At 39.6% G+C, this 19,333-nt stretch overlaps 1 protein-coding gene across 7 annotated transcripts in view; it reads left to right on the forward strand.

Annotated features, from left to right (window-relative positions):
* The window catches only part of wnk1b (WNK lysine deficient protein kinase 1b), a 180,687-nt gene that overhangs the window by 48,792 nt on the left and 112,562 nt on the right, over nucleotides 1-19,333 (forward strand). For all 7 annotated transcript variants that reach the window (XM_048608023.1, XM_048608019.1, XM_048608022.1 and 4 more), the window contains exons 3-4: nucleotides 2,107-2,327; nucleotides 3,398-3,555. In XM_048608023.1, the coding sequence (XP_048463980.1) occupies nucleotides 2,107-2,327; nucleotides 3,398-3,555 (379 nt within the window). The remainder of the gene's footprint in view (nucleotides 1-2,106; nucleotides 2,328-3,397; nucleotides 3,556-19,333) is intronic.

A 19,333-nucleotide genomic window follows, 5' to 3' on the forward strand; every position in this document is an offset into this window, starting at 1 on the left:
CCTATTTATTTCCCAGCTCTCTTTCCCCCTCCCCAGCCCTAATGAAGGGTCTAGGCCCAGAATGTCAACTCTCCTACTCCTCTGATGCTGCTTGACCTGCTATGTTCCTCCAGCTCCACACTGTGTCGACTCTGACTCCAGCATCTGCAGTTCTTGCTCTGAGTGTCTATTAATTGATTTATATGCACTTGCATCTTGTGTTTTCAACATTTTTTTACAAAACAAAATTTGTGTGCATATAGTTAAGCAGGATAGCACAGTTGCTTTTCTCTTTAACTTCTGATTTTGGGTTCATCTGAGAAGTTGACAGCAATTTTTTATATTAATTTAATGAATGCTATTTTACTTGGGCAAGTGGGGCAGAGAATGTTGAAGACTTAAGATTGAAAGAAATGTGAAAGTTATTCTATGTGCTTAATTCAAAAATATTTCCAGTTTAAAGTACACTTTTAAAAATTTTTTTAATGAATTCGTTTTGAGAGATGTGGGCACCCAGGGCTAGGCCAGCATTTATTGCCCCTCACTAGTTGCCCTTGAAGATGGTGGTGAGCTGCCTTCTTGAACCACTGCAGTCCTCCTGCTGTGGGTTGACCCACAATGCTATTAGGGAGGGAATTCCAGGTTTTTGACCCAGCGACAGCGAAGGAACAGCAATGTATTTTCAAGTCAGGATGGTGAGTGGCTTGGAGGGGAACTTGAAGGTGGTGGTTTTCCCATCTATGTGCTGCCCTTGTCCTTCTAGATGGAAATTGTCATGGGTTTGGAAGGTGCTGTCTGAGGATGTTTGAATTTCTGCAGTGCATCTTGTAGATAGTGTACACCGCTGCTACTGAGCGTTGATGGCGGAGGGAGTGGATGCTTGTGGATGTAATGCCAATCAAGCGGGCTGCTTTGTCCTGGATGCTGTCAAGCTTCTTGCGTGTTGTTGGGGCTGCTCTCATCCAGGAAAGAAGGGAGTATTCCATCACAGCCCTCACTTGTGCCTTGTCGATTGATGGACGGGCTTTTGGGAGTCAGGAGGTGACTTACTTGCTGCATTATTCCTAGCCTCTGACTTACTGTTGTATCCACTGTGTTTATTGAGGTGTATAAAATGATGAGGGGCGGAGATAGGATGAATGCATATGGTCTCTTCCCCTGGGATGTAGAAATTAAAAACTAGAGGGCATAGATTTAGGGTGGGAGATGATTGATTTAAGGAGGACCTGAGGGCAATTTCTTCACGAAGATAGTGGTGTGTATATGGAATGGGCTGCTGGAGAAAGTGTTGAGATAGGTACAATAGCAACATTTAATTGGATAGATACATGGATGAGAAGGGTTTGGATGGATATGGACCAAATGTGGGTAATTGGAACTCGCTGAGACGGCACCGTGGTCAGCATGGACCAGTTTGGGCTGAAGGGTGTGTTTCCATGCTGTATTACTCTGACTGTATGTGGAACCCAGTTGAGTTTATGATCAATGTTAACTCCCAGGATGTTGATAGTGGGGTATTCAGTGATGGCGACACCATTGAATGGCAATTCTTTCAATATGATAGTCATATTTATCAGAACAATAGGAGTTATACTCAGTAACTGTGCTTAAGGCTACTTCATGCAATTGCTGATGGTGACAAATAAGTTTTGTGTGTCCATATCTGTAGAAATTTTGAACTATCGACATTTATTTTGACACTTAAATCTGACAGATTGCTGGGTTGTATGTCACTCCAGAAGTAAGAATGTGAATTTCAACTCACTCTGGCCCCCACTCTGATTGTCCTAACCTTTCTAAAAGCATTGTAAATATTGGGAGAATGTTTGGAAACTAGTTTTGTATATGCCTTTAAAAATTATGGTGTAATCAAGTGTTGGTCCACATGTGGAGGTGCTCATGTAGCATCTTGAGCATATAACAAATACACCAACAAAGAATTGATTTTGGAGCATCTGGTTTGGAGAGCTTCTTTTTAAAAAAAAAAAAAAAAAAAAAAAAAAAAAAAAAAAAAAAATTCTATCTGGAACTTTACACGGCAGAAGTACCAGAACCAGGGCACCAAGATGGTTCATGTTAAGTAGCTTTTTTTTGTAATAACCATTGTCTTTTCAATCTTTGTTTCAGTTATTTGAAGAGATTTAAGATAATGAAAATCAAAGTGCTTCGAAGTTGGTGTCGTCAAATTTTGAAGGGTCTTCATTTTCTTCATACTCGTACACCACCCATCATACATCGAGATTTGAAATGTGACAACATCTTCATTACAGGCCCTACTGGATCAGTTAAAGTTGGGGATCTTGGCCTAGCTACACTAAAAAGGGCATCATTCGCAAAAAGTGTGATAGGTAAGTTGGAAGTTATTGAGTGAAGTTTACTTTGTGTGTTATTGCTTTGTGAAATGAACTTAACATTTTTGTGTTATATCTATGACTTTGAAATATTGGATTTAGCAAAACTGTGGCCTACTTCGCTGCATAATAACATTCATCTGCTCTCTGATCTTTGTTATAAAAACTTATTGCAGAATATCAGACTATAAACAGGGTCTCATTTATTGGTCTGGTTATCATGTTGAGCCCTCTTTACTCAATTTTCTGTATTCTAAGTATTTTCGACTGTAGGACATCTACTTTTTCCCAGCTGCAGTAGATCTAACAGTACTGCAGTTGAACGGTAAGTGCTAGAGATAAAGGCTGTGGTGAGTTGCCTTTCTGATGATTTGAAGATCAAAATTATTAAATGTTTTAAGTCGCTTGACTATGTGCCAGTTTTCATTTGCAAGGCAACTTGGTTACTGTTACAGAGTTGCTTTCTTAAAAAAAGAAGTCAGAAACTAACTATTGTCCTATTTAATTTCCTTTTTTCCTCTTAGGAGCCTCATCAACTAAGTTTTATTCTGGTCTGTTAAGTCCAACCTGAAAACAAAACTGTAAAATCTGTGCTGTTTTAATATTTAACCATATAGAGTTTGTTGCAATTTACCATGGAAATAATTTGGATATCTGAGGTGCTGAAACAGTCATGAGTTTTGAAATATTGGTGTACTGTTGCATACAAAGTACAACTCACATATGATAGAATTTAAAAAAAGATTGCATTTAACAGTTAAGTGTCTGCTTCCAGTATGAGGTGCACTTAAAACTTGAGGGTTTTTTCTGGGTCAAGAGAATTTGGATAATTGCAGGAATGTTTGCTCAGTTGTAGAAAGTTAATTAGATCAACTCTGTGCTGTACACCATACAAGATGCCTTGCAGAAGAAAGCTTGAGTTGATAGGTTGCTGAGTAACTGAGAAGGGCTCTCCTTCGCCTCCGCTTTGTCTTCCCCCACAGGTTATCGTCAGCCATCGGTGAGTACCGACAGCCTCTACTCACTGAGACAGTCTGTTAGAGTCTGAAACGTTCTTTTAATTTAAGGTACCCCTGAGTTCATGGCTCCAGAGATGTACGAAGAAAAATATGACGAGTCTGTTGATGTTTACGCTTTTGGGATGTGTATGCTAGAGATGGCAACCTCAGAATACCCATACTCGGAATGCCAGAATGCTGCTCAGATCTATCGTAGAGTAACCAGTGTAAGTACAAGCTAGGTTTGTGGTATTTTGGTTAATTCTAACAGTAATGCTATGTTTTAATTCATTTTTCTAGACATAAAATATTCTGGTATAAAGTGGTAAAGTATGAGGCTAGCAGTAATTGTCAGATTGCGCTGGTATCATTTTTAGCAACACTAATAAGCTGGAATGAGAATCACTGGGGATCAATTGGTTTCTGTTGCTTATGGCACTTCACTCTGCTGTTGTAACTTGCAAAGAAACAATTGAAAAAGATGCATTCTGAAATAAAGTGCTTGATGTGGTGAGTATCTAATCTTGAGTATTGTTTTTGAGTGATGATGCTGAACTAAATTGTCTATTTCACTACAAACAAAGGGAAAAGCCAACAGAGTTGCTCTTACATGCCATCTTAGGATGAGAAAAAATCTGAGTGAATTATGTGGGTTATTTTGGTTTTAGAAATGTGCTAGGAGTGACAATGGCACCAAATGTGGGAAGGAAATATACTCCTTTAAAATCTCTCTGCAGTGCGTGTGTGTGTGTGTACAATATGTATATATCTCTAAAAATGTTATTTATGTACAATGTATTGTTTTGGATATTGATAAACCTCCTGTATTTTGAGACTGAACTTGAGTATTCTTGGAGATGTCTGCTTTACGTTGCTATTGCACAGGACTTACTTCTGTGTCTTCATAGAATCCCTACAGTGTGGAAACAGGCCAATCGGCCCAACGAGTCCACACCAACCCTCAGAGCATTCCACCTAGACCCATCCCCCTATAAACCACCTAATCTACACATCCCTGAACACTATGGGCAATTTAGTATGGCCAATCCACCTAGCCTGCACATCTTTGGACTGTGGGAGGAAACTGGAGCACCCGGAGGAAACCTCCGCAGACTTGGGGAGATTGTGTAAGCTCCGCACAGACAGTTGCCTGAGGGTGGAATCAAACCTGGGTTCCTGGCTCTGTGAGGCAGCAGTGCTAACCACTGAGCCACCATGCCACCCCTTGTCAATTTCTTAATTACTTACAACTTGATGTTAATGTTCCCTGGCAAGGTTGCCACTCTCCACCTTCTGAAAATTTTAAACTAATCGGAAACATTGCCTGTCTCCAATTCTCCAACATCACTCACGTCCCCTTGTTATTGTAAATTTATGCTTCTCATGCAAACACATCTGTTCTTGAGTGTTTTCGTTGGCCAGGTTAAGATAAACTGACATTTTATGGTATTAACATGTTCCCTGTCCCCACCCTAGTGCTGAAATTTCAATCTTCCTGCTGCCCCTCTTCCAGCTTGACACCTCTTTCTACACAGAAGTCTAATTTCTTCTGGCTTTACTTTTTGACTCTAGCTTCCTTTTACATCATCACAGGCTGATTCTTTAGCCACCTGAGTTCAGTCTGCCTGTGTCTCCTCTGTCTTGCTCCTTCTGCTTATGCTACACGAAAGAGGGGATCTGAGTAAACTAATTAATGAGAGGGGGTGGGGGAGGATTCTAATCTTCAGTGATCAAACATCTTTGAAAATAGAATTGATCCACTTTTCATTTTATCTATCTAAGAAGCTAAGAGAAGACTGTAGAGGACATGACGTAAAAGCTCTGACCATAATTTTCTGTTCCTCTCACTGCAGGCATTGTACCAGTGAGTTGTTAATGTTTAATAGTTTAAAAACCAAGAAATGAACAGGGCAGTTAGTCTCTCATTGGTGATGGGGAAATTGATTGATAAGTCCTTGACCAAGTCCCACACAGCAGACTGATGCAAAAGTTAAAATTTTGTTGGATTCAGAGAAAAGTGGCAAGCTTAGAAGCAATGTTGGCTCAGTGACAAGAAACAAAGGTTGGGTGTTTTGTAGAAAGCGGTTTCTAGTAGGTTTCCACAGGACTGTCTATACTAGGTACCTTAATTTTCGTGTTTACATCAATGATGCACATTGTAGGGGTATGATTTGAGTTTGCAGATGACGAAAAAATGGAAGTGGCTGATAAGGGAGCTTTGGATTTCAGGAGAATAGCAATGAAATGCCCAAGTGGGCAGAGAGGTGGCAAATGGAATTTAAATTTAGAAGTTTGAGGTAATGAATTTGAGGAGGGCAAATAAGAATACAAAATAAATGTTAAGATACTTAAAAAGCGTAGAGGAACAAGTGTCCTCGAAGTGCCGATCTCTGAAGGCGAAGGAAATTAGGTGATTACAATATATGGGATACTAGTATTTATTGGCTGAGGCATGGATTAGAAGTGTAAGGTGGTTATGTGAGAATTGGTTTTAACTCTAGTTTGGCAACACGGTGTTGAATATTGTTCTGGTTTACAGGAGAAACATGATTGTCTGCTTGAAAGAGTTGCTTGAACTGGAGAATTTTAATTATAAGGAAAGATGGGATCAGCTAGAGATATTTTCCTTTGAATGGAGGAAGCCAACGGGTGATTTAATTAAGTTGTACAAGATGATGAGGGCCCTAGATTGAATAGATGGAAAGACTTGAGTTCTCCAAGTCGATAGGTCAATTTCAAAGGGTCATAGATTTTAAGTGATAGCAGGATTTGAATGACTTGGATGTGTGATTAGCTGGGTTGCTGTTTTTGGAAGTGGAAGTCCGAAAAGCCTTATTGTTTGTTGTAAATTTCTATCATCATCTCCCCTTTAATTTCCCCCACCCTTGCATTGGACTTCTAATGTCTGATCCAGGCATCTGATTCCATTTCAATTGGGGTTACTTATGCTTAATTTTCCTCAAGTGTAGTCTTTCTTACTTCAGTCTATTGCTATCTCCTTTCCATTTTACTGCCACCATCTGACAAAAAAGCTGATCTTCAACCTATTTTATCTTCTCAATTATCACTTTATCTTGTCTTTTATTTCTTCCTTCAGGGATTTTGGCATCTCTTCGCTTCTTCTTGGGTATCTCTCTCTCATGTGCCCCTCAAATGCGATCTTTTTCACAGAAATTAGAGTTCCATGTGTATGCTGTTGATGTCTTGTTCTTCATCACTTGTCTCAACCTTTAGAACATAAGGTTTTGCAAGATGATCATGAGGTACATAATAAACGTCACTTTCTTGACATTTGCTCCAATTCTTTTCTGGATGACTCAGCCAAATTGAAAAATGTGAAACGCAGGTTGTTGTAATTGACCAGTTTCCTTCTAGGCGATTCGGGTTTTTAAATTACCACCTGTTAGTGTCCATAGCTACCTGCCTTCACCTGATCATTAAATAGGGAACTTAATGTGGTAATTAGTTCATGACATGGGATCAAACATTTCAGGAATGATTAAATTCAAAGTAATTTGAAAAATACTGTATCATGTCATCTACTATCAAGTTACTAAATACAAATTTGGCTCAAAACCCTGGAACTCCCTCCTTAAGAGCATTGTGGGTGTACCTACACAAAATAGACTGCAACATTTCAAAAAAGCAGCTCACCACCTCTTCGAGGGTGGTTAGGAATAAGGGATTACATGCTGACTGAACGAACAACATCAATACCCTTTGAATGAATCAAAAGAAGTACAAGTGAAGATTTTAGAAGGACTGATTTGAGCTTGCATAACATGAAACGAAGACCAAGTAAAATAATGAAATCCAAAAATAGACTAGTTCTGTCACCTGAAAAATACAAAACAGTAGGCTTACTTTCAAGTATCAGCAGTAACAAGGTTTGGATCCCTACTTGTGGGTGCTAGTCATCCAGCAATTAAATATTAAAATCATTTATGCATTCCTGGAAGAGGATCTGTGTCTTAACATTTATTCTGGCATGATACCATTTTTATCTGATTACCTTTGATCAAATGTTGAGTTCAATGTGATCTGTTTTCCAATTGAAAGCAGGATGGTGGATTAGCTGCTTTCTTTGTACCACACATCTCATTTCGCTTTGGAAGGCAAATGATCCAGCTTCCTCTGTCTGTCATATGGAACTCAACTTCCACACTACAGAATGTTTTCAGAAACCATCGGCGCAAGAAAGATTAAGCAATCGTAGCATAGACCCACCCCACCCCTCGCCCACTCAGATGTAAGTTTGATAACGGGAAACAGTGATACACACCAGTTCTTTGGGTGTAGGTTTGTTGTAGCTGCCAGGTTGAAGGGAAAAGCATTTTCTTTTAGACTTCCATGCCAGAAGAAACTAAGATAGACTTGTACATGCGTTGTATGCAAAAATTAAACTTTGTGAGCCAACTTTGCACACTGGAATATATGATTTAGTTTCAAACTTTCCAGCATTTCATGCCGCCTCCCCACCGTGCATGAATCTGGTAAGGTGTTATGCAGGCGCGAGTGATTAGGAAGGCAAATGGAATGTTGTAATATATTTTGGGGCATGGAATATGAAAGTTTTAAATGTTTTCTCTCAAAGACTTGAGGAAATAGTTTATTTTTGAAAGCATCCAATCTAAGTCCTCCAGTGCATTTTAGTAGCTGTGTACACCCTATATGTGAAAGCATCTTAGCAATTTACCAGCTTCCTTCAACAACACTTTCTAAACCTGAGACCTCTATCACCTTGGAGGACAAGGGCAACAGCCCTTACAAGTTTCCTTAGAGTGGCACCATTCAGATTTGGAACTATATTGCCATGCGTTCATTTTCTGGGTCAAAAACCTGGTACTTCTTTTTCCTCCAAACAATGCAGTAGATGTACCTACATCATTTGAGTTGCAGCAGTCCACAAAGTCAGGTCACTATCAGTTCCTTGACAGCAATCAAGGTAGGCTGCAAAAGCTGACCCTGCATGTGATAGTTGGTTCCCATGGAGGAATTAAAAGAAAATGGTGCAAAAGAATAAGCAGCTGTGCTGAAAGGTTAAGGGGCAGTAGGTGGATACTGAGGTTTTCTAAAACCAGACTTATTAGACCAAGTGGCCTGTTTCTGTGCTTTATTTTGCATATAATCATTTCAGATTTAATTCTGGTCATTGTTCTGTTAGCAGTTCCGGGGTTTTAATTTGATTTGAGTCAGGTACTGAAAGACCTATTTGAAAGTTTCCAAGAACCCCCAGACTATACTCAAGCTGTTTTTTACCCTTTGTAAAATATTAAGATGTTAAATGCACTGTTTCTTCTGTATTTCCATTTTTAAAAAGAAATCCTCCCAGTTTCTTGTGTTGGATTAGTGAAAAGTGCTGACTACGGCTTAAGATTTCTTGCTGTTTGCTCTCTTCACAACAAAAACAAGAAATAAAAATCATGATTATCTCGTATTTAATTATGTCCAAGTTAATAAATACTTTAAATGCCAGATCTGCTGTAAGTTTCTAATCTTTGCAGGTATCCTTTTCTGCCTGACATGTTGCTTAGAATTGAGGCAGTGGGCTTCCACTAACATTCTGCGTAAATAACTATTAAGATGTGATTAACTAAATTGTTAATGTTGCCTTCTCCAAGATCTCAGCTTTTGGTCTATTCTTTTCTTTGTGGTTCAGATTGACAGAATGAAATGGGATTTGATTGGCTTCTCCCTTGCTGAATATATAACATCTGGCTGTACAATATTAGCATGAAAATTCAGTACATATTATTCTCAATTGTGTATCTCCAACAGCAGTTTTCCTGATTTTTAATTTCAATCTTGAATTAAAAAAACTGGGAAAACTTCCAGACTTACCTCTGAATTTCTTGCTGATTTCTTGCCAGATTCATATTCTCAATCATTCACTCCGTGGTGCTCTGAATTCACGATAATACTGCATAAACGTCTTGGTGATGTTGCTGTAGCTCTTCATCTTGCACTTTGCCGCTTTTTTGTGAATGCACAAATCTGTTTGGTAGAAAGTAGCTTACATTCCATTGCTGCCCCTTAACCTTTTGCCTGTAGATCACAGTATGAGTGCAATGGACCGTGATCCAAATGCAGGTTAGATTACTTTCAGCCTGGAGGTAATGAAGTGGGTGGTGAGGCACAGGGGAATGTTCAGAAGCCACTGTTAAACTTGACCGTACAGTGACTTTGGTTTTCTGTTTGCATAGTTACAGTAAATGTGCAAATGCAATGGAATGGTATGTTCACTATCTTAGTTAGTTCACCATTCTGTATATCCTGACCTAGTTAGAGGGAACTTTTTAAATGAAAGATTGATTATAAAATTCAAACAACAATATTAAATGTTACTAAATCCAGGAACAGGTGTTGGCCATTTAGCGCCTTGGCCTGTCTGCTTTTAGCTCAGCTGATCTGTACCTCGGATAAATTCACGTGCTTTTATCCAGGTCCCTCTGTATGCTCACCTCAGAAGTTGAATCAGCACTCTCAGCTTTTTGGGGGAAGCTTTTTTTAAATGCTTCATTTAAAGACTGAATGTTAGCACATTTAGCAACCTAAAAATGAACCTATAGGTTGGAATGGTTGACAGTGGGGGAATAACAGTGGCAGGGCAGTGTTTCGTAACGTAAATACCCAGTATAATATGACCCCTGATTCAAAAGGGCATAGGTTATTTGAATCCAATTCTCCCAGCATCCTCCTGCAAGTCTGCATCGTTCTTCATTGCTTCCAGATCCTGGTGGATCATAAAACATTGCGTTCCTTTTCAACACTTGTCCCAGGATATGCCTTCTATACTTAGAAATCCTCGTGACCACATTTTTTGAAAGCTTCATGATGCATTATTGTTCTCACACACTGGGACTTTTCATTTTAATAAGGCTTCCTGATTTGTAAACCCACGTTGTTTTCGGTGCTGTACTTTTAGTGTTTGATAGCCTTGGCACTCCCTATCATCATTCATACTACGTGCCTTGTTCTTGTAACGACCATGTCTCGGGTCCTAATCCAGTTCCCAAATCTTTCCTTCATCTGATTAGAAAGTTGCTTACCGAATTTGTTGAAATGCCCTTGCCTTTTACGTGCTCTAATTCTTATAAAAGCAATAACAGAGAAAACTATACTTTTAAAAGGTTGTAAGTGGTCTGCACAACCTGTTTGCTTCAATTCATGTTACAACTTATTTTTCAAACCTGCGTCTTAAGTTTTTTTAACCATAAGACACGTATACTTAATATTATTGGCTCTCAGTGCTCCTCTCTCTTGCTGTACCTATGAACTGTCTCTCGGGTTTGTTCCTCTAGATAGTTTGTGAAAAAAGAAAACTGTCCAGCATTCGTCAGTTTTCCTGCCCCATTCAATGTCTAAGCCAAATCTGAGTCATGCTCCACCCTCTGCAATGAAACTCTTGTCTATTATGTTGAAAGCCTTCTCTAACAAAAGGCTTCTTCCTTATTAGGTGGTTAGGGAAACACCGGAGAGATAAGGGATTGAGGCAGGAGAGATGTGTACTGACTAAGATGGGAGGATATAGGGAGTGAGAAAGTGGTGCGATGGACAGTGAGAGTGCAAGGAGCAGAGTACTTATTTACATGCTAATTTTTTTGGCTTCTTTTTATGCTGATTGCTGCTTTAATTTCATACCCTGTATTTGCTTGTCTTATTTTTATCTTCACTTATGTCTCAAACTGTTTATATTTGACCTGATTCTCACTTGAAGAATTTACCTTGCAAGCACCATGCGCCCTCCTTTTTCTTTTTGTTTCGTCACACCCTCATCTCCTTTTGTCATCCAGTGTGGCCTGTATTTGATTTTGTCACTACTTGACCTGTTGAAATATAACTAGCCTGTACCTGAAGCAACTCTTTCCCCCAAGAACCACCAGTTGCTCCTTTACAGTTTTCTCTGCTTGTCTCTGGTTCTATTTTGCACTGCCTAGATCCCTCTTCATCAAATTTAATTTATCCTTTTTCCAGTTTAGAAGCTCTACATTGTTCCTTCCTTTCTCAATTGGTAATCCAAAGCTTACAGTCAGATTGTTACTCAAAAGTTCCCTAAAGACACTTGATTTACTTGACCCTCCGCATTTCACGGTACTCTATCTAGCAGTGCCTCCTTTCTTGTTGGATTAAGAACATTGAGGATGTTTTCGTGAACATTTTTCACAAACAAAAAAAAACAAGCAAACGCGTCCATGCACACACCTCCCTGACATGCCCCACCCCACCCCACCCCAGTCTTCAACTGTACTCTAATGTTATCCCAATGAATGTTTTGGATAATTAAAGCCCTCCCATGTGTCATCACTCTATAGTTATTGCACATTTTTTGTGATTTTTTTTTCCCCTGCAAATTGCTTCCACTGTCTTTCACTATTTGGATGCCGAGGATTCTCCCAAGATGCCTGATAGATATTTTTGCTTCTCAACTCTAACCTGCTTCCCCACTCAAGGACATTGCCTCTTTATAGCCCTTGTTCTTGCCATTTTGTAATGTCTGACGGTGGAAACAGACAAAATAAGTCAGCTTGTTCACTTGATTTGCTTCATTAACAAATAACATTTGCACTTCCATTTGAAACTGAAAGATTAATTGGAAATTTCAGTGTAATTACTTCCCAGTTTAATTGACAATAAAACCAATAATACAAATTTCCTTTTAAAGAGAAATCTGACCAATGCATTATCATTTGACATTTTTAACTGCATGAAACCTGTCGATTTTCTTGTTATTCTGTTTAAGGTGCATTCTTCACTTTGAAAGAGCTTTGGTTACAATCTCTGTATGTATATTTTACTGAGCCACTTTACCAACCACACTGTATCTGGTGGTGGTCTTTGATGGTCAAATCAGATCTTGTTGATCTGTTATATTCAGACATTGATTCTTTTGTTGTTGTTGAGAGGAACTTTCAGTGGAACTGTGTGGGATCCTGTCATCATTGTTCACATAGATACAGGCGACATAGTTTGGGCAAAGGAGGTTCTACATAGAGGTTATTACTTGAACCTCATGCAAATTGTCGGATGGCAAATCAGATGAGAAATTAATGTGTGGCTCAATGTCTGGTGTGGAAGAAGTAGGTTCTGATTTGTGGAGGCACTTGTGCTGAGGAAAGTGGCATCTATACCAAAAGGATAATCTCTACCTAAACCATGCTAGACCAGTTGTCTTAACAAATTGCATAACTATGGAAGTAGAGGATTTTAAATTGAATAGTAGGCACAAAGAATCAAATTGGAAAGATGAAAATGAATAAAATCATCCTTCTCCAGAGGTCTGTAGATCACTGATGCCAGTCTTCAGCCAATCTTAGTCAGGCCACTCAGCTCCTGACCTCATTACACCCTGGTTTCGAGTATGGATAGAAGAACTTCAGAGGTGATATGCTTGGCATGAAGGCCCCATTTGACAGAATGTGCCATCAAGGAACCCTAGCAAAACTTGAGTCCCTAGGAATTGGCGAGAAAACTCCACTGGTTGGAGTCATGCCTGGCATATAGGAAGCTGGTTGTGGTTGTTTGAGGTCAGTCATCTCAGCTCCATGATATCTCTGCAGGAGTTTGCCAATGACTGAACAATGTTCAGCATCGTGTTTGTGACTCGTCTTATTGAAACAGTCCTCCACGTCCAAAATTGGCAAGACCTGGACAATATCCAGATTTGAGCTGAAAAGTAGTAAGAAAGATTTGTGCTGCACAAATGCCAGGCAATGATCATCTCTGTTAGGAGACAATCTAACCACCACCCCTTGACATGAAATGGTGTTACCATCACTGAATCCCTCATTATCAACATCCTGGAGGCTACCATTGACCAGAAACTGAACTGGACTAGACCTACAAACAGTGGTTACAAGAGCAGGCCAGAGGCTAGAAGTACTACAGCGAGTAACTCACCTCCTGACTCCCCAGAGCTTGTCCACCATCTACAAGACCCAAGCCAGGAATGTGATGGAATAATTCCTCCTTGCCTGGATAAGTGCAGTTCCATCAACACTTGAGAAACTTGACACCAGAGCAACCTGTTTGATTGGCACCACATTTGCAAGCGTTCACTTACTCCATCACTGATGTTCAGTAACAGCAGTATGTACCATCCCCAAAACGCACTACAGAAATTTGCCTAAGCTCCTTGGAAACATCTTCCAAGCCCAAGGCAACTTCTAGCTAGAAAAACAAGGGCAGCAGATAGATGGGAGTACCAACACCTGCAAGTTCGCCTCTGAGCCCCTTTCCACCCAGACTTGAAATATATTGCCATTCTTTTCCTGTCACTGGGATAAAATCCTGGAATTTCTATTGTGGGTCTACTCATGGAATGCAGCACTTCAAGAAAGCAGCTCACCACCCCCTTGTCAACGGCAACTAGGGATAGGCAATGAATGCTGGCCCAGCCAGTGATTCTCATGTCAAATGAATAAAATAGAGTGGAGACAAGGTCAAAAAAAATGTATTAAGATGAGAAATGATAAACTGTGACAAGAAGGGTTAGAGGCTATATATTTGAATAAACAAAGACGAAGTTATGAAAAGAATAAATGGTTACAACTAAAGACTCGTATTTGAGTGCAAGTAAATGAACAGACTGCACAAATAGAAATAAATAAGTACAATCTGATAGCCATTGCAGAGACGTGGGTTAGGACCTGAATCTTGAAGAATGCAGGGTGCTACAGGATAGCATGAATTGAGATGAAATAACGTTTATAAAATTCAGAACGATGACTCAAGTACAGGAAGCCAGAAAGTGGAAATGAATCCTCTGCACGTTGATAAAACTTAACAATTTGTTCATGACAAGGATCAGTAGCAAGATCTCAACTGTTGACAATTTATACAAATGATTTCACTGAAAGGAAGCAAAGTATGGTTGACAAATCTACTGATGACATCGGTAGGAAAATAAGGAGTACAGAAGGTAGCTAACATAGGATCGAGTGGGCATAGATCTGGCACATGAAGTATACTCTGGGAGCATGTTAAATTGTCTATTTTGGTAGGAAAAATAATAAAAAAAAAAAATTATCTAAATGGTGGGAGATTGCAGAAGGCTCTGGGTGCCCCAGTGCATGAATTGTTAGCACCTGAGTGCAGTGAGCAATTAGGAAAGAGAATAAAATGTTATCATGTATTGAGAAGAGAATTGAATACAGAAGTAGGGAGCTAATTCTTCAGTTATACAGAGTAATGGTGAGACCCGGTATTGCATTGGTCACCTTATTTAAGGAAGAATGTAAATGCATTGAAAGCAGATGTGTTTATCAGATTGATACTTAGAATGGGACATATTATCTTAGGTTGGGCAGATGAGGCCCATGTCTACTGGAGTTTATAAGAGTGAGAGGCAACTTGATTGAAACGTGCAAGATCCTGAAGCATCTTGGACGTGGAGAGGATATTTCCTCTTAGTGTCTAGAACTAGGAGTCACTGTTTACAAATCAGTGTTCCTCCATTTAAATGAGAGGTGAAGCGAAATTTGAGGGTTGAAAGTTGCCAGAATTTGTTCCTTGTAAAGGTTTTGGAAACAGAGTTTTCAAATATTTTTAAGAGTTGAGTAAACTCTTGCAAAGGTTGAAAGATTGTTTGGTTGGTGTTGGGGGTGGGGAGGCATGTGGGTATGGGGTTTGAGGTTACAATCAGATCAGTTATGATTTTAACAAATGTAGAGCAGGCTTGAGGAGCCAAATTGCATGTGTATTTATTAATCAAAAATTAGAAAAAGTCATCAAGAATAAATGTGCTTGCATCCTCCTTCGACTTAATCTCTTTCATCCAATTGTTGACCACTTGAAACATCTGAAATGAAATCAAAGTTCTAATCATGAACATATAATTCATATTTTAATTGACACAGAAGAATGATGACTAGGAGTCTTAGAATGGTTATAGCACAAAATGTGTCCATTGTGTCTGAGCTTGCTGCCTGCAAAAGCAACCCAGCTAACCTCTTTCCCTGTAATTCTGCCAATTTCTTTTGTTGAGGTGATTGTTCAGTTCTCTGTTTTGAAAACCAGTTTGTTTTATTGTGTTTTTTTTAATCAAAAGATAATGTTGACTGTTGCTACTTGGCGATTTATTGATATCGTCTGTTAGTTATAGCGTCATAGAGCATGGAAACAGACCCTTTGGACTAACTTGTCCCACCGACCTTGTTCCCAGTCTCATCTGGTCCCATCTGCTTGCACATAGCCCATATCCCTCCAAACCTTTGCTATTATGAACTTAAAATGTTGTAACTGTACCTGCAACCACTGCCTTTTCTGGCAGATCATTCCGCACGTGAACCACTCTGTGTATTTAAAAAAAGTTGCCCCTCATGTCCTTTATAAATCTTTCTCCTCTCACCTTTTAAAAAAAAATATGCCCCCCAGATTTGAACTCCCCCCATTCCTAGGGAAAAGACCCTTGTCATTCACCTTATCTTTACCCCTCATGATTTTCTCAACCTCCATAAGATCACCGCTCAACCCCCTGCGTTCCAGTGAAAAAAGTCTGACTTTCAAATGAACTTGAACATTCTATTTTAGTGCACTGTGGCTTTGATTAGGTCTTTTGCTGGTTGTAGTTAGTTTTCTGTTGTGCATTGATTTATAGGGTTACTGATTTTCCTTTCAACCAAGGTTTCTGAAGTTCAAATAAGTCATTTGTCTAATGCTGTTGCAGTACAAAGCCAGTTTTTATACACACGGAAGTTGTAAGGTTATGAATTTAATGACTTTTGGTCCTAAAGGGGCAATTTTACGTGAGCTTTCTTGCATTTATTTTGAGAAATTACTTAAGGTGAGTACAGTTCCAAGTCACGAGCAAAGGTTTTATAGCAATAAAGTAAAGTGTTTACAATAGGCCAGGGGGAAAATGTGCTGCTTCAAATTAGTTATTTTCCAAACAACCTGTTGGAATAACACAGTACTTTGAAGTTCACCCAGTATTTTAAAGTCATTACTTTTTGAAGGAAGGTCATCCGTGCATTGTTATGATGCAATTTTCAGCGAAACAGAGTCTGCTTGTATTCTACATCAGGCATTCTTATCCTTCCTCCTCCATTTTGGAAATATTCCATAGACACCCACTAATGCAAATACTTTTTCTGTAGAAAAAATAGTTATCTAATGAAACCATCTGTGGTTTTATTGACGTTTCATTTAATGTGAAACGTAGTCATAGAGCTGTACGTAATGGAAACTGACCCTTCGATCCAACTCGTCCATGCTGACCAGATATCCTAAATTAACCTACTCCCATTTGGCCCATATCCCACTTAAACCCTTCCTATTCATACACCCATCCAGATGGCTTTTAAATGTTGTAATTGTACCAGCCTCCACCACTTCCTCTGGCAGCTCATTCCATACATGCACCACTCTCTGCGTGGAAAACTCTTAGGCCCCTTTTAAATCTTTCCCCCCTCATCTTAAACCAGTTTCCTGTAGTTTTGGACACCCTCACGCTGGGAAAAGACCTTGACTTTTACCCTATGCATGTCCTCGTGATTGTATAAACCTCTCTAAGGTCACCCCTGAGCCTCCAATGCTCCAGGAGAACCTAGCCTCAGACTGTTCAGCCTTTCCCTATAGCTGAAGTCTGGCAACATCCTTGTAAATCTTTTCTGAACCCTTTCAAGTTTCACAACATCCTTCCTTTAGAAAGGAGATCAGAATTGCACATAGTATTCCAAAAAATGGCCTAAGCAATGTCCTGTAGAGCTGCAAAATGACCTCTCAACTCCTCTACTCAGTGCACTGGCCAATAAAGCAGACAAAACATGTTGCAGGGGAGGCAATGGCATGATGGTATTATCGCTGGACTGTTAATCCAAAGACCCAGATAACGTTTTGGGGACCCGGGTTTGAATCCCACCATGGCAGATCGTGGAATTTGAATTCAATAAATGTGTGGCATTAAGAATCTAATGATGACTGTGAATCTATTGTTGATTGTCAGGAAAAACCCATCTGGTTCACTAATGTCCTTTAGGGAAGGAAACTGCCATCCTTACCTGGTCTGGCCTACATGTCACTCCAGACCCACAGCAATGTGGTTGACTCTGAACTGCCCTCTGGGCAATCAGGGATGGGCAATAAATGCTGCCGAGCCAGTGACGCCCTCATTCCGAATGAATAAAGGGGGAAAAAAAAAATCTCCAAATGAGACACTTTGTTATCAGATTGAGATTTGGCAGATGGTAATGGACCACTAGAGTTTTCAGTGCAATGTGTGGTGATTGTATCTGCATTTTATTTGGCTTCTGGATTGAAAATATAAAGAGGGAAAGTACAAGTAGGAGTTTGCAGTTTTGGGCCAAAAAAAAACAAGTGAAACTACCTGGTGCAAAATGTTGCAGTTTTAGGGCATATGGGTTCAGGAGAGCTCAACATAGCAAAACCGTCTGATCAAGTTCCAGTTCAACATGGTCTCACTGAGGGGAGTGGGCCAGAGAAACTGGGAGACTTCTGATTCAAAGCCAGAAAGACCCCAGTCCAATCAAATAGCCAGTGAACTTAGAATCAGATAACATCAAAGCGTCATCAAAGAATTAAGAGTTGTACAACCAACTTATCCCATTTGGTGATGTTGGACTGGTGAAAAGAACTCTGTTCCCTTGACTGTTTTTCGTCCCTCAACTCAATATTGGTGTGTGTATGTTGGGGATAGGGAGTACTTTTGAAAGTGGTAAAGTTTAATATACGTAAATTAGAATCCTGTTCTTTTACTGGTCTGGTTAAAGTGAAGAGGAGTGTTACAATAAATGGAGTATTTGATTTTTTTACTGTTACTGGGGAAAGCTTGGTGGTGACTTACTTTTATCCTAGATATCAGTGGGTCAGAGGCAAATTGGGATTTCTGGTAATTTCATTAAATCTTCACACTTGTGACTCCAAGAAGAGCGGGGTTTAATTTCTGACTCATTACCCCTTTGTAGGAGAGACTAGAATTAGGAAACATTTTAAAAATACGAGGTCTCCTATTTAAGTTGGAATTGAGAAGAAATTGTTTTCTGTCTTGGCAGAGTGTCATTGGAACTCTTGCCAAAATGGTGGAGATGTGAATTTTTGCATGCTTTCAAGTCGGCAGTAGGTTTCTTTATTTATCAAGAATTTGAGTATTGGGGATAAGCAGGAATTTGGTGTTGAGGCCACGATTGGATCAGCCATGACCTATTGAATGCAAGCTACAGGGACTGAATGGCCTTCTTGTCTACTCCTACTCCTTTTTCTTGTGTTCATATTTTCTAGTGAGCATCACTGAATACTTTTGAGTTGGTTCTTGACTGTGGGACAATCAAGAGGAGGCTGTTCAAGCTATCGAGTGTATGCTGGCTCACTCTCGATCAGTCCAGTTGGTCCCATTCCTGCACACTGCAGTAGCTTGGGAAGTTATTTCTCGAGTGTTGAAGCCTTCAGAGTTCCAGAATGTTGCCTGTTAACTTTCAAAAAAAGTCCTTTCAAAGGCAATGCAGGCAGCTGATCACCAACAGTAAATCAACTTTCAATATTAACTGAACATGACTTAAGTTCCACTTGCCATCTTGACCAACATGTTTTCACTTCTTTTCACCTGGTTACTATTAGAAGCACCAGCCAGCAAAGCGTCAAATGCAGTAGTGAGTGTTGGGGGCCAATTTAATTCATCGGTTCAATCATTCGTGATGTGCTAAGGGAATGGAACTGACTGAATTGTTCTACAAAGAGGTGGCAGGGAATGTATGGGGTTATAGCTTCATTTGGCACCACAATGACTCTAAGTCTATAATGGGGATGGCTTCTACTGATCATTTGTTCGTGATCTTTGTCTATTTTTGATCAGTTGCCACTATTAAAGAAAAATGGTTTGCACCTTAGCCATGCTTAAATTTTCTTACCAATAAGTCTTGGCCTAAAGATTGATCAGCCAGGTGTTAGAGCTCAAGAGTCTACTTTGGTCACTTTGGAGTTTACTTACCACCTGTATGGATGTGCGCAGGTCCAATGATAGTGTCTCCATTTTCTCCAGAGTTGGAGTAAATG

This window comes from Rhincodon typus, chromosome 18 (genome assembly GCF_021869965.1).
Source record: "Rhincodon typus isolate 14 chromosome 18, sRhiTyp1.1, whole genome shotgun sequence".
NCBI classification, from domain to species: Eukaryota; Metazoa; Chordata; class Chondrichthyes; order Orectolobiformes; family Rhincodontidae; genus Rhincodon; species Rhincodon typus.